At 33.6% G+C, this 15,539-nt stretch overlaps 1 protein-coding gene across 2 annotated transcripts in view; it reads right to left on the bottom strand.

Annotated features, from left to right (window-relative positions):
• Positions 1 to 15,539, bottom strand: part of DENND4C (DENN domain containing 4C) — a 109,114-nt gene that overhangs the window by 38,407 nt on the left and 55,168 nt on the right. The window contains exons 13-20 of one of the 2 annotated variants that reach the window (XM_065908256.1): positions 14,338 to 14,483; positions 12,516 to 12,551; positions 12,296 to 12,426; positions 10,265 to 10,397; positions 7,905 to 8,111; positions 3,730 to 3,858; positions 3,400 to 3,544; positions 2,977 to 3,123 (exon numbers count right to left, since the gene is read on the bottom strand). In XM_065908256.1, coding sequence (XP_065764328.1) covers positions 2,977 to 3,123; positions 3,400 to 3,544; positions 3,730 to 3,858; positions 7,905 to 8,111; positions 10,265 to 10,397; positions 12,296 to 12,426; positions 12,516 to 12,551; positions 14,338 to 14,483 — 1,074 coding nt within the window. The remainder of the gene's footprint in view (positions 1 to 2,976; positions 3,124 to 3,399; positions 3,545 to 3,729; positions 3,859 to 7,904; positions 8,112 to 10,264; positions 10,398 to 12,295; positions 12,427 to 12,515; positions 12,552 to 14,337; positions 14,484 to 15,539) is intronic. The other variant, XM_065908257.1, reaches the window with a different exon arrangement.

The following is a 15,539-nucleotide window of genomic DNA, read 5'->3' on the forward strand; positions in this document are numbered from 1 at the left end:
TGACCAAAATCAACACCACCACCAAGGAACAGACAAAACTGTGGCCTCTGAGATGTGACCATCTCAGAAGCCTATAACAGCATTTTGGTAGAAAAGCCATGAATGCATAATCTAATTTAATCACAAGGAAACATCAGACAAACTCAAATTTGGCAAACAAACAAAATAACTTGACTTACTCTTCAAAAAGGTCAAGGTCATGAAAAACAAAGAAAAGGTGAGGAACTATGCTGGTTAAGGGTGACTAAAGAGAAGGAGTTAAGTACCACAAAGGACATTACAACTGACAACACTGGGATAACAACCATACATTAAAGTGGCAGATAAATGTTTCCCTGAATTAGTAAACTCTACTGCAGTCATGTAAGAGCAAACGCTACTGTAGTATTAAGAGGTAAGAGGGCAAGATGTATGCAATCTGCTCTCACATAATTTAGGGAGAAAATGTGTGCATGCATACAAAAAGAAAATGATACAGGTGTTAACCTAAAAGTGAATGAAGCTAGATAAAAGTTATTCAAGAGCTCTTTGTAGTACTCTTGAAACATTTAGTAAGCTCAAAATGATTTCAAAATAGTTTTTTAAAAGTCTACTTTGCCTTTAATGTTCCATCATTTTAAGGAAATAAAATAAATTTAAGGAAATAAAGGCAAGTTACTAGGGAAACATTATCAAGGATGCCAATGAAAAACACATAAAACGAAAAATACAGTGACTTCCACTGTCTACCACTTTTTATCTTTTTCACTTTCTGTTGCTCTTTAAAGTACCATTGAAACTATGGGTTTGCCAAAAACAAAAGAATCAAACTTTAAAAATTTGCTATTTAGATCACCAAAAAGGACCCACTGTATAGCACAGGGAACAATACTCAATATTTTTTTAATAACCTATAAGGGAAAAGAATCTGAAAAAGAAAAAAAAAAAAAAAATATATATATATATAAAACTAAATCACATCTGAAATTAACACAATATTGTAAGTCTACTGTACTTCAATTTTTAAAAAAAATTTTATAAAAAATACTGCTATTAAGAATGACTACGTTCAGTCATTTTTTTATTGGCCCCTCAGAAAGTCTGGTAAAACATGATGGTGCCACAAAACGAACACTGGACTGGGAACTGAGTAAACTGATTAAACTCAGATATGCCTTTAATAAGCTAAATGACTCAGTATCAGGTACCAAGTGGAAAGATTCTATGAGATAATCCTTCATGAAAAGAGTAACTTAAGCATCTGGGCTGGAGGTTTCCAAAAGTATCAGATGACATCACCAGAAACTCTACAGAGACATAATCACAGTAAATTCAATACTAGAGCTTTAGTCATTTGAAATGTAACTGAAAAGAAATATATGAAAAAGCGATCTGAAGTTTCTTCCCCAATTGGGGAATACACAATCTTCATGCAGTTTCCCAGTATTACTAGATCTTTTTTTTCCCCTTAAAGGAGACCAACTTAAAAATCTAGGGGGAGAAGGAGAGTGCTTACTATAAATAATAATTATTATTCTAAGTGGTGAAATGGTTTCATACCACAAACTATTTTCTTGGTTTTTCACAAATGAAATCAGTTTATTCTATAAGTACAAGGAAAAAATATATGAGGAAATAAAATAAGGTGGTTTTCAAATTAAAGTCTCATGAAAATTCCTACATGGTGAAAGAAATTTAATTTACAAACAGGAGTCTAACTTATAGTTTTATGTTGACTTTCACCAACTTATACCTGCTTCTGTAATCATGGGGGTAGTTTCCAGCACAAGAATCAGCAGATCAGTTTCAGCAACCAAAACCTACTGAAATCTTTAATGCCCATAAAACTATTTGACACAGTGATGCTACAAATCACCCTCAAAATAAGAACTGTAGACAGGCATAGCATATTTTCAAATAAGATAGCAAATATGCTTTGCAAATTAATCATAAAGTTACCTGGGCATTTTCAGTAGTGCATATATGATTATACAGGAGAAAAAGCCAAGAAAACTAAAATTGCTTTCTACTTGTAAAGGTACTTAAAACAAAAGGCCTCTCCCCCACCCATGCATGTCAGCAAAGTTTAACCTAATAAATGGGAAATTACCTGAAGTGGTTAACATTCAAGGGTAGAATTAATGCACACGTGTATCCATAGCTTCATGTCATACAAGTCTGTCTGCACCCCACACCATAACAGCCAAGGACAAATGCAGCACCCAGAAACAGCACAGAGCATAAAGCAGAGCAACAAAGAGCAGAGAAAAGGAAACTTCAGTCATCGAGACAAGTTCATCAGATGAAGCACAGGAATTAAGACTCAGAGTTCTTTATAAAGAAAAGCTTGAGATACTAACAATTAACAACAAAAAGAAAAAACACAAGAAGGATGTGCAACACACATGCAAAATATGCTACTTTAATTAAGCTTATTTCTAACTTCAGAGGATAGAGCTTTGAATACCCATGGCTCTGTATGTAAAACTACAAAACTTCAGCAGTTTTGCAGATTTTAAAGTGTCATTTAAGGTAGTGACCAAGCAAAGAATACTTTTTTCTCACAGTGTGTGACTTCTTTTCATTCCTTTTTAATATTCATAATTCAAATATTTAATAACTATTATCCACTTAATGAAAAAAGGACTTGCAATTTCTATTACTAGCATCAACTTTCTCAGCTCACAATACTTAAAACAAAAGGCCTATTATATAATTCCTAACAATTATATCATATACTTGCACAAATTAATGATGAACAAACACAAAGTACCATTGAGAGACTTTTGTAGAGCAATTCAAGGTTAATTTTATACTGCAGGAAATAGAGAGACATGATCTGCAGTCAGAGGTGTACCTTCTCCCCTTATTTATACATGGTATTTTTAAGGTAATCGTACTGCACAAACTTGAAAGAGGAAGGTAAAAGCTTTTTTACAAAATGGAAGACTTAACATGAGAGTTAAGTGAAGGGTTAGTGAATCCAGATTTTAGTACCTGTGCTAGAGTGATTGTCAGTGGAATCAAGCCTGATTAAATCTCTGACGAAGACTGTGTGCTCCCCACTGTTAGCATCATTAGAACTATCCACGCTACCGTGGCTCACCGTGTCCCCATCACTTCCGCCTGTGGCATTCTGGGGAGCTGAAGATAAGCACAACAGCAATTCAGTAACTCATTCACTGGTAATCTCTGAAACTAAACATGAGTGACTCACAGTTCTTTTAAAGTTGCAGAATACTTTCTAAATCTGTGAGAGAAGAAAATAATTTTGGGCCAAGGCAACCTCTATCTTTAGTAGTATATGAAAATATCAACTAGAATTTTACCTCTGTTTTCTGCCTCATATAATTAAAAATTCATATGCCTATAAAACTTATGGTTCAGCAAGAAAGTTATCTTTCCAATCACATGTATTACCTGATATTGAGGAGACCTGTGACTTTTGCACGGTATTTTTAAGCGGCTGCCTAAACTGTGCCAAGCCACGTACCACATTCCGTACCTTCGTCCACAAGAAGATACCACTGCGGGTACTGCTAGGCCACGGGCTCTCCAAAACTACCTAAAGGTAAAATAACGATTAAAATAATGATTATTAGCAATATTTGAATTTTTAAATGCACACACATATAATATATACAGAAGAATAGTACCCCCAAAGCTCTAAGTTTTCTAAAATAATAAAATGTATAGAAATTTATCAGTCTTAATAAACAGCATATACTGCCTAATGTCAATCCTACTTACCTTATTATAATAGCCATAAGTAATAGCATTTGGCTTTATTTTAGCAGTTTTCATTTCAAATAAAACTCTCACTGCTAAAACAGGATGACCCCAAAGTCCACAAAGTTGCATCACTACTCGATAGCACACCTAACAAAAAATAACATCAGAGCATTAGTCTGTGACTTGTAAAGGTTTTTTTTAAATGACTTCACTCAATTCCTGTCAAAGTTATCAAGCAATAGTCATTACTCTTTTGTCCTTCGTTCTGGTTTGAGAGTCTTGATAAACTATTCTAAAAACCTATTCATCAATGGAAGTACCAGCACTATTAACTTGTCCATATAAGACCTATGGGCACACATACCATTGGTTTCAGTAACTAAATTTATACAAAGAGACCAATTATTATTATTTTCCATAATTTGAGGAGGAATTCATTTTTAAAATTGCACCTGATTAAAATGGTTCTCTCCCAAATCATTAAAATGGTTCTCTCCCAAATTATGTTTTATATTTTATGCTAAAGGAATTAAAAGCAGCATCTCTAGGATGCCTACATAACAAAAAGAATTCTATAAACCTATGTCTTAAAAAAGAAGAAAGTAAAAAACACTGTAATATTATTAGCAAAGGTTTTTCTGAGAATATGTGCTTAGTGAAGAGGGGTAGAATTGATCATAAGAGGACAACCCAACTGGCAACTCCTAAAGTTTGGAATCTCACATTTGGAAGACAACAGTAGAAACCATGAAGAATGAGACAATAATTGTAAGGATCCCTGGCAAAGAGGCTAGCCAGCTTGCAAGAGCAGTGAACACAGCAGCCAAAAACTACTACAGCTTAATTTGAGAATAAGAAAATATAAAGAAAAAGCTACTCTTCTTGGGATTTGTAAAATGTCTCTATTTATAACAGAGTCGTTTAACAACTGTGAAAAGTACCATAAAGCTAAGTTGTGGCCTCTTTAAAGGGAAGAGAAAAAAGAATTGAGAAAGGATATTTAACTCAAGAGATGAAGGAGGGAAAGAAATGTGAAGAAGCAGAGGATCATAAAGATGACTGTGTGTGTGTATATATATATATACACACACACATACAGCTAGAAATGAAGAATTCAGAAGCAGAAGAGTTCAGAAATTATCAGAGCAACTTCACAAATGACTAAGTTAAAGAAAACTCTTACTATATAAAAGATGTATGCCATGATTAAGAAGAATGTGGCACAAGAGAGTTCTTCAAATATCTGAAGTGTTGTCACTTCACTGACGACTTCTGCAAAAAGCCATAAGGAGGTGGAACTGAACTCAGCATAAAATACACTTTCTAATAGAGCCAGTTCAAGCACAGACAAGGTCCCATATGTTACAGACTTCCAACATCTCAGGTTTTATGTTGAAGTTTTACTAAAATATCTTCAAGTTCTATTCAACTGTAAGATTCTGAGTCATGAAGAAATAAATCACTTTCTGTGTCAAATTGGGATTAATCTGGATTTTCCAAAACCATTCTCAACAATTTATTCTGAAGTCGACAAAGTATTCCTTCAAACTTCCAGGCTCACTTGTATAAGAGGCAGACACCAAACTAAAGAAACAGTAAAAATGTGAGGGATATAATTTTTTAACTGTAGTATGTTGTTGCCTACAACATGATACCTTTCGGATATCTACGGTAGATAAAAGATGGCCACAAACTCTTTACTATTCCTCCCATTGAGAGGGCTCTGTCCCTTCACCTTGAAGGGGAAAGCCTCTGAGATTGTATGACCAATAGGATTTGCCTGAAGTGACAACTGTACCAGTTTCCTGGTTTAAGCCTTAAGAAAGGTCAGTTTCTACTTCTCTCTCTTGAAACACATGCTCTTGGAGTGCTAAGTTATCATAGGAAAAGCCCAAGTATCACATGGAAGGGTCTCCATCTGAGCCTGGTTTTACAGATAACCTTGCCAAAGTACCTAGGCTGGTGTTTGAGTTAAGCTGTCTTGAACCTTCAAAATCAGACCAGCATGTAAGAAAGAGCTTGACACAAACATTTCATTTCCATTAAAAATTCAATAAATGGTATTAAAAGCAAAACATATTATGCATTTTAACTTGAATTTAGCCTACATGGCATATGCTATTTCTGGGTTTCTATGAGGTTTATTTAAAAATCTACGTTATTACAAGTTTTACAAACATAACATGTAGATCACAAAGCTGTCAAATTAAAACAAACATTACGCATATGAATGAGACAGTGGTTTCTAATGGAGTATGAACCTAAAAATCAAAACCACTTACTTGCTAGATGGCCTTATATATGTGTCGTTCATCTAAATTTCAAATTTTCTTTCTTTGTAAAATGTAACATTATAATATATAATTGCCTCAAAGAGTTGCAGGGAATACCAAAGGAAATGACTACATAAAAATACTGTGAAAATTTTAATGTGCAACCCTATGTGTAATCAATAAATAAAATGCATCAAATATGCCAAGCAAATAAACATCCTTAAAGTTTTAAAACAAACACTTCTTTCTTCCAGTTGGAAAGATGTAATTATTTCAGGTGACTACAAATCTGTCAATATAACTTGTTAGAAGTAGGAATACAACAAATTAACCTCCAAATGTTAAGCCTCCTATCAGAATGTTTATTGGGAAAATAATATAAAAACATTTTTTAGCTTACTAGTCGTATCTGCCGCATGTTAGAAAACAAGAAATGTAATTACTTGTAAGTACCGTAGAACCTTAATACATACATACAGAGGAAACAACTTTTCAGGAAATTTGTCTCGTGAACTTACCAAAGAAACTTAACCAAGTAATGTGCTTTGACTTTACAGTGCAGTAACAATTAATATTAGCTCTCTCATGGAGCATATTTTACAGCACTTTAAAAATATGATATGCTGTCACATAGCTGAAATATATCCTAAAATATATCTTAGATATAAAAACTAACTCTATCAGAATAAATTTTTATAACATTAAAACATATGAGGTACAAAACACTAATACTGATCAAACACTTTTAATTTCCAAACAGTTTTATAAACATCAGATGAGAGAATATGTAATCAAATGTGAGAATGGATATGTTAGTATTTGTTCTGTAACTCTATATTTGAAAAGTTTTTTATAACATACAGATAATACTTCGAAAAAAACAAGTTTAGTGTGGTTACAAGCATTATTAAATCTTACTAAGGTACATGCTGTACTAGTTTCAGATCTTTTTTATTTTAAAAGAGGAAAAAATTAGTTAAACATAAAAATTAGCCTATCATGTGCTCCTCTTCAATTATATTTTTCTTCAAATCTTGTGCTGTCTCCTTCTTCCCAAATACCCATTACTCTGAATTTTTATTCCAACTATATTTTAAATTCTAATCTGGTTCTAATATCATTTACAGTTATTTTAACACAAAAATAATTTTTAAAGGGAAACACAGCAAAGAGGAGAACTAAATCAGTAACTCAGTTTCTTCAGCTGTCTGTCGGATAATACCACTGCCTATCTCTGAGGATGACTCTGAGCCTGAAGAGATTCAGCACATTGTTCACTGAGCACTTAGTATCAGGCACTCGTCTAGACGCATGCACATGAACAGATTTAACCATCAAATTAGCCATTTGAGGAAAGGAACTAAGTATCATTATCCTGCAGACATTCCTCATTACATGGAGCTACTGGCATCTAGTGGGTGGAGGCAAGGCTACTGCTAAACATTCTAGATGTACAGGAAAGGACCTCACAATAAATAATTATGTGGGCCAAAATGTCAACAGTGCCAAGGCTGAGCAACTCAGACCTCCAGCTTCAGATACATAATATCTGAATCACAGACAGGTTATGTAATCCACCTATGACACAGGTCCTAAGTGGAAAGCCACTTACTAAAAGCCTATTTGCTTCTTAGTAAAGTTATCTCAAGAATAAAATTAAATCACTATTTTTTCTATCTATCAAGGGTAATCTGGTCCAAGTAAGTCAATCCTCGCTGAATTTCAAAGCAATAACTTTTATTTTTTCAAAGCAGTAACTTTTAAATAAATGTATTTAAAAATAAACAATAGGTATTAGCTCTATGAAACAGGGTAACAGTTTAATGAAAATACCTGAGGTTACTAAAAGCAACTGAGACCTAAATTTTCTTAAAAATACAAATAGAATTTATCTTAGTAACAACTCAGTGATATACTTGCCTCATCTAGAGGATCCACATCCGTTTTCCTCATCTTAATAAGCACATCATAAGCCTGTTGAAGTGCTCTGACCTTAGGATGAGAAACTCTAACGTAGGCAGGGAGACAAATAAACCATAAACTGTAACAATGACTGAAGAGACACTTGGCCCATTGTGGTGGATTTGTGTAACATCTCTTCGCCAACTTATGAGCTGTTTTTATCTCCTAGAAAGAGAATAAATAAAAAATTATGACAGTCATTAAAATTTATTAGGATGACAGGAAAAGTGAAAAGTAAAAGGGAGAGAAGAATTTAATGTAAAATGTGACTCTGAAATCAAGCATTTTGTATTTTTGCTTTTGTGAATGGCTTCCTACTTAGTGCCACATGGTTCTTTTTATAGGAGCACTTTATACTGTATTTTAACTATTTTTTGGCAAGCATGTGTCTCCTAAGAGACAAGAAATTCCTTAAAAGTGGACATCATTCATGTTATAATAATATAATAGGTAATTAAGTGCTCTTCACATATATGGCACTCAAATGTGTGATGAATGAAAGTGATTTAGTCATTCATAGCTTATAAGTTCTATAATATCATTCTTGAAAAGTCAGAGCCTTCTCACTCTTCTCCCAATTAAAAAGTTTAAGATGTTCTGAGTGCTCTGAGTTATTTCCCAAGATTTCTATTCTACCTTCTGTGTTAATTTCGTCACAGCTTCTTTCAAATCACCTATTCCTCTGCAGGCAACATATTCTGAGAAAGATCTCAGATGTCCCTACCTAATAATTTGATAGGTATATTTTCTACTTCTGATTTTCATTCTGATTTAGGTGGAAGAAAAGGCATCAAAACTGCTGAGCTTTATTGAACTCTACAGACATTCAGAAACTACAGAGCCCTCCACACGTCAGACTGACACTGTCAGCCTTGCACTACAGATCCCTCTGCTGGATGTGTTCTAACTAAACATATTGTTATGAGCTTCCAAGAGATGTGCCTGGAAAGATTCTCGGGCAAATGCAATCTAGAGACTTAGTACCAAAATTCTCCCATTTTAAAAAACTTGCCTTTTATTAAGCTGATAAAAGTATATAATGTTAAAAAAAATTCCCCTCAGACACACTGAGAGAACTGTGTACTATATGAGATTACAGACCACCTCAAGTTACCTCTAGGATTTGAGGGACTGTACTCGAACTGGTAAAACCTGAACTAAGAATTTCATTCTGAAATTGTCCATTTTTGGAGATACCCCAAATATCAGTATATACATGTGTGTATATATATATATAAAGGATGTTTGATTTAACTTGCACCTAACCATAGTTTAACTCTTTATATCTAAATCAAATACAGTATTAAAGCAAGATGTCTAGGTTGTCCTAACTCCCTTTATAATGTAATATTCAGTATAAAATATATTTATACTAAACATGATGAAAAAGTAAAATCACAATGAGATACCACTTCATATGCACTAGATGGCTAAACCCAAAAAGACAGACAATAACAAGAATATGGTGAAATTCCCACTGCTGGTGGGAATAATTTTAAATGGTATGCCCACTTTGGAAAACAGTCTGACAATTTCTCAGAAGGTTAAACACAGTGTAACTATATGACACAGCAATTCTACTTAGGCATATACCCAAAGAAATGAAAACATAACCACATAAACATTTGTACACAAATGTTTACAGGACTACTATGCATAACAGCCAAAAAGTAAGAACCAAACACACGTACATGAATGGATAAAAAAAATATTCCACACAATGGAATATTATTCAGCAATAAAAATACGTGAAATACTGATACATTCTGCAACACTGATGAATCTTAAAAACATTATGCTAAGTGAAAGAAGCCAGTCACAAAAGACCACAAACTGTACAATTCCATTTTTATGAAGTGCCCAGAATAGGCAAAACTATAGAGACAGAAAACAGATTAATGATTGCCTGGGGCTATGAAAGATGGAGGAACTAGGGGGGTTAACAGCTTAGGGCTGTGGGCTTTCTTTTCAGGGTGATGAAAATGTTTTATAATTGGCTGTGGTGGTAGCTGCACAACCCTGTGAATGTACTGAAAGCCAGAGAGTGTACTTAAATGAGTCAATTGTATGGCATGTGAATTATATTTCAATAAAGTTTTTTAAAACTGTACTTAGTTGCCAAGTTTCTCTTAGAACATAAACATAAGCATTCAAAACCTTCACCCTCAAATTACAAGTAGGGTTGCAAGAAATCAATTTTAATTCATTAACAACCATAGTGGATCTTCAAATAATTTCTGTAGGTGATAAGTCTAAACTATGAGCTACATATCACATATACATAGTTTACATTTTAAATTAGATAAAGAATATCTGACCTGTTTAGTTCTCTTAGCCATGAGAGCTGGACTGTTTGTAATGCTACTCCCAGTAGGGTGTCTACTAAAACAAAGTTTCAACTCCTGTGGTCTGTCAAAAAGCTTAAGGTCCAGTCTTGGAAAGTATTTGTAACTAAAATAAAAAGCAAAAATAGAACTGCTGATTTAAAATACATTAACTCTTCATATTATTTCAGAATTTAGGTGCATATTTCTAAACCTCAAATGTAACCAACATTATTCTCCAAAATCCTTGTATACACATTTCTTTTTCAAATAGGTAAGATGATGTAATTAATAAGATAAGCAGAATATCTACATGGAAACTTTGGCTCCTCCCCATCCTATATGTTATTTTCAACCAATCCCTAGAACACAGAAAACCCTGATATTTTGACTAAAGAATTAATAACTCTTTCAACAGAACACATGTATTCAATGATAATTTATATTAAAACATTTAGTATATATACTTTGCAATTTTATTTTTCTTTATAAAAATACCTTGTATCATATAAAAGGAAAATGCCATAATATTTTTATATTAGGGATGTGCCATAATTTAACAAATTCTTTACTGTTGGACATTTGTGGATTATTTCTCAACTTTTGCAATTAAGTATCTTTGTATATCTATCTTTGTGAATATTTCGCTTAATTTCTTAGAATAAGACCTTATAAGAGTTTTCTATGGTAAATGTCTATCAAGAAAGTAAAAATTATTATAATCACTGTCAAATTATTTCCAGAGAGGTTATACTCATATACTCTCCAAAATACATTCTAACTAGTAGGAAAGCCTATCCTCAAACTGATAGAATAAAAATGCTTCTACTCATCATTTGATCTGAATTTTTTTAAATACTAGAAAAGCTTAACATACTTTCATATTATTGACTATTAGCATTTCTTCTCAGAAACTGCCTACTTATTTCCTTTGGCCAATTTTCTTCTGAAATATATTACCTTTCCTATTTGATTTACTTATCTGTCAATACCTGATTTACTTATTTGTCAATACCTGCATTCCAATGTATAATGATTAAAGTCAAAATAAAAAAAGAACTCTCTCTCTATAATTGACACGCAATTAAAACAGTACTTAGTTAAATCACTCATCTCAGGTATACATTCTTCATTCTTATGTAGTCCTAGTGAGATTATATATTAATTTTATTTTTAGAAAACAGTTCTTTTATATTCCCATTGCCCTAGAAATTCTTTTATGAATACAGCCTAAGAAAATAACTGTGTGTACACACAAAGATGTAGATAGCAGAGAACTACAAATAAATTCCATAGGAAACTAGTTCAGAGGCATGCAATCTAGTTATTCAAAATGATATGGCACAAAAGTATTTATTGGCATGGAAAAACGTTCAGACCATTGAAGGTAAACACACATCACAACAAATATGGGCAAGATGAACTAATATTTGTTTTAAGTAAATTCAAATCTATGTACAAAAAAGACAAAAAGATATACATACGATTGGTAACAGACATTAAGTATTGGTGCTAAAATGATGTGCTAATTATTTATGTGTGGTTTTCTGAATGTATTAAGTATTACCATGATCATAATAATAAACAAGCTTTTTAATTTCTTAAAAGATTCCCATCTAAATTCTCTAAGTTTATTTTAATAAAGAGTGATTCCTGGCCCCCTACTTTTAAGTGACAGCTCACTAATGTGTAAGAATTTCAGTTTTTCACTGACAACAGAACACCCCAAAGGGATGGGATCCTCACAAGTATTTTTCTTCTTCAGAAATGAAAATTTTAAAGATTAAAATGCAGTAAATGTTTAGGTTAATAGTGATCGGCATCTGGCTTCCCTTCAAACAGGGCTGTTCCGTTCTTAAATTACAATCCCTAGTGGTATCTCCATAGGATATCCATCTCCACCAGTTCACAGAATACATTTTGAAAATGACCTTTACAAATGATCAATATACATATCTACTAATAGTTGCAAAAGATCAAACTATTAAAATTGTAACCAAACAACTTCAGAATCATTCCTGGTACCTGTACTTTGGTGACAGATCCTTTCCGTCATCAGGAGGTGGCTCGGGTGGCATTATGAATACAGTGTGCTCACTTTTCTGTGAATCATCTAGCTCTATCAATTTGGTATCTTCTGCTGAATCAAAGTCAACCTAAAAATAAGTATTTTCTTCAATTAATTTGCATATAAGCAGGACCTGATTCTAAAATGCTGAAACTCGTATTTAAGAAAAAAATATACCTTATCTGTTTTCTCTGTGCCTTTATCAGGAAACAACTAGGGGAAAAAAAGAATTCTCAGTGAAAATGTCTACTGTGAATTTAATAGAGATCACCTTAAATTCAAACTTAAAAAAACATTCTTTTTTAATACCAGGCAGATATGAAACACTTCACAATGTATTTGGTGGACCCCATTCTTGTATAATACTTCTCTTTTAACTATTAGGATAGAAAACAATTCATTTTGACTAGTTTGTTCATATATCCCTCTTTAGAAGGAAAAGACGGGCAATCACAAAAACCTGGTTTCTCAAACCAAAACTTTCATTATTAACAAACTCCTGCATTAATGATTGATAATATCTGTGCTTAGTTGCTCAGTCTTGCCCAACTCTTTGCGACCTCATGGACTGCAGTCTGAAGGCTCTTCAGTCCATGGAATTTTCCAGACAAGCATACTGGAGTGGTGATTGACAATATCCCAGCTTCTCTAACTGAATGATATTGGACTATCAATATTTAAGTAAACAAAAATGTTGAAAAGTTTAAGTCATATTCCTAGAGTTTCAGATCACACTGATGTAAATGGGAGAAAATTATGCAAGTCTTCTAAGATACACAAATCATTAGGAGCCTATACAATTACAATGTCATAATATTCTACCTTTTTTGGATACAATCTCTAATTTTATAAATATAGTTTGCATAAACAATAAATCCTACAACCCACCTAGCAAAAATAAGAGCTCTACGAAAAATGAGAAAAAATATGTGAGTTATCACTGTCAGAAATCAACTGAGGACTACCATGGTGGTCCAGAGGTTAAGAATCTGCCTGTCAATGCACAGAACACGGGTTTGATCCCTGGTCTGGGAAGGTTCCACATGCCGTGGGGCAACTAAGCCCATGCGCCACAACTACTGAGCCTGAGTACTTTAAGTACGCAACTCCTTGCACCCTAGAGTCCATACTCCGCAACACAAGAAGCCATTGCGAAGAGAAGCCCTCACACCGCAACTAGAGTGGCCCCTGTGCTCAGCACCCAGAAAAAGTCTGCATGTAGCATGAATGCCTCGTGCTGCCCTTCATCACAGCCAAAAATAAAGTTTTAAAAGTCAACTTAAACTTTTTATGAGTGAGTAAAGTCTTAACATATTTCCAAATAGTTTCTATCAGGACAATGATTCATGTCAATGTATGGCAAAAACCACTACAATACTGTAAAATAATTAGCCTCCAACTAATAAAAATAAATGAAAAAAACAAAAAAAGAAATATATTAGCAAAAGTATCTGGAAAGACACAAACAAAACCCACAGGATTTCCATTACCCACAAAACTAACCTTTTTTTTTGGTTTGTTTTTTGGGGTTTTCTTTATAGCTGCCCTGTGTGGCTTGTAGAATCTTAGTTCCCTGAACAGTGACTGAACCTGTGCCCTTGGCAGTGAAAGTGAGGTGTCCTAATCACTGGACCACCAGGGAACTGCCAAAACTAAACATTTTTTAATGAACCACTAAATCTTACCTTAGTCATGTGAAAAAAAAAAGATTCAGGGGTTTCAGTGATGTTCTTAGTACTTAATACAAATGAAAGTGAGATTCAAAGGGAAAAATTAGCTATGTTTGGTAGTATAAGATGCCCCAAAGGAAAACAATTCTTATATTAAGCGTAGCACTGAACATTTGCATGTGTACTCGTGTGCACAAACACACGCACACAAACACCAGAACTTTAATGCTTTCCTCAGATCATCTGGGCTAATAACACAATAATGATTATAAAGATAAGCAAATTATTAAAGCTTTTCTTTAATACTGATTTACAGGACAAACTTTTACCTTTTCTATGCAGTCATCAAAAAAAGCCAATCCAGTATCTTTATCACTTACAAAACTACATTCTTCAATGAAACGAATAAAAATCTGTGTTTTGGATAAAAGGGTGTAGAATTTTGTATAGGCACGATCTCGACTTTTTAAAAATCCTGAAGAAAATAAAATTAGAATTAAATTCAAATTTCAAAGCAGAATTAGATGTATTATTTTTAAACTTCTATATATATTATTTTATCTTTATATACATACATATATAAAGGGACCATAGTCCCTTCTGCATAATTCAACCATGGAAACTCTTAACTTACATCATTAATCTTTTCACTGAAATCTGAATTTCCTATAAGGAGTCTCTAGCCCTACAGACCTCAAGTAGAAAATTTCTGATACTCTACATACTCTCAGGCAGGAAGGGTCAGATCTTTCCTCTGCAATGCTACCAGACAATTACTTCTGTTATCATCTTATAGAAACTTTTGCTCTTCTGCTATTATTTTATCCATTCCTCGGATTAACTGTAGACAGCTGTTGACTTTAGAAACACTCCTTCATCCACTGAAGAGCAGGGCACCTAATTCAAAGTCTTCTCTCCAATTCCTCCCATCATCATTCTTCAACACCCATAACACCAACCATCCAACATTTCAAAGAGCTTTTAATTCCTTAACTTTCAATAATTTATGGTCTACTCCACCTCAATCACCAACTTCTATACATAGTTTCATACTCCCTGGACTTTTCTTGGTAACACTATAAACAGCTTTGCCTCCGAAATCTCTAATTTACAAATTACTCTCTGACTGTTATTCCTGTCTATCTGGTATGCTTAAGTTCTTCCTACCAAGCCTTTTGTGAGGGGTAATCTGCAATCCATTCACCTTTTACATTCTACATACACCCTCCTATCTTCACGTCTTTATCTAACATTGATTCCATGTCCATTTTAATTATTTTCTTGTCAACACTCTCAATTTTTATGCCCTTTTGTCTTTTTTGTCAAACTCATCTAGTATAACCTAGTCTGCTTTCTCTGGATCTGCAGCAGTGTGGCTGAACGCAAGTTGTGGGGTGGGTGGGAGTGGGAGGGGCGATGGAGTTATGTAACTATAGGTGCATCAAAACCACTTAACTTACACCTTTATCCCTGACCAGTAATCACACTACATTTCTGGAATCTGAACTTTCCTTTACTCATGTTTTCACAG

The sequence above is a fragment of the Muntiacus reevesi genome, chromosome 17, assembly GCF_963930625.1.
Source record: "Muntiacus reevesi chromosome 17, mMunRee1.1, whole genome shotgun sequence".
Taxonomy (NCBI): Eukaryota; Metazoa; Chordata; class Mammalia; order Artiodactyla; family Cervidae; genus Muntiacus; species Muntiacus reevesi.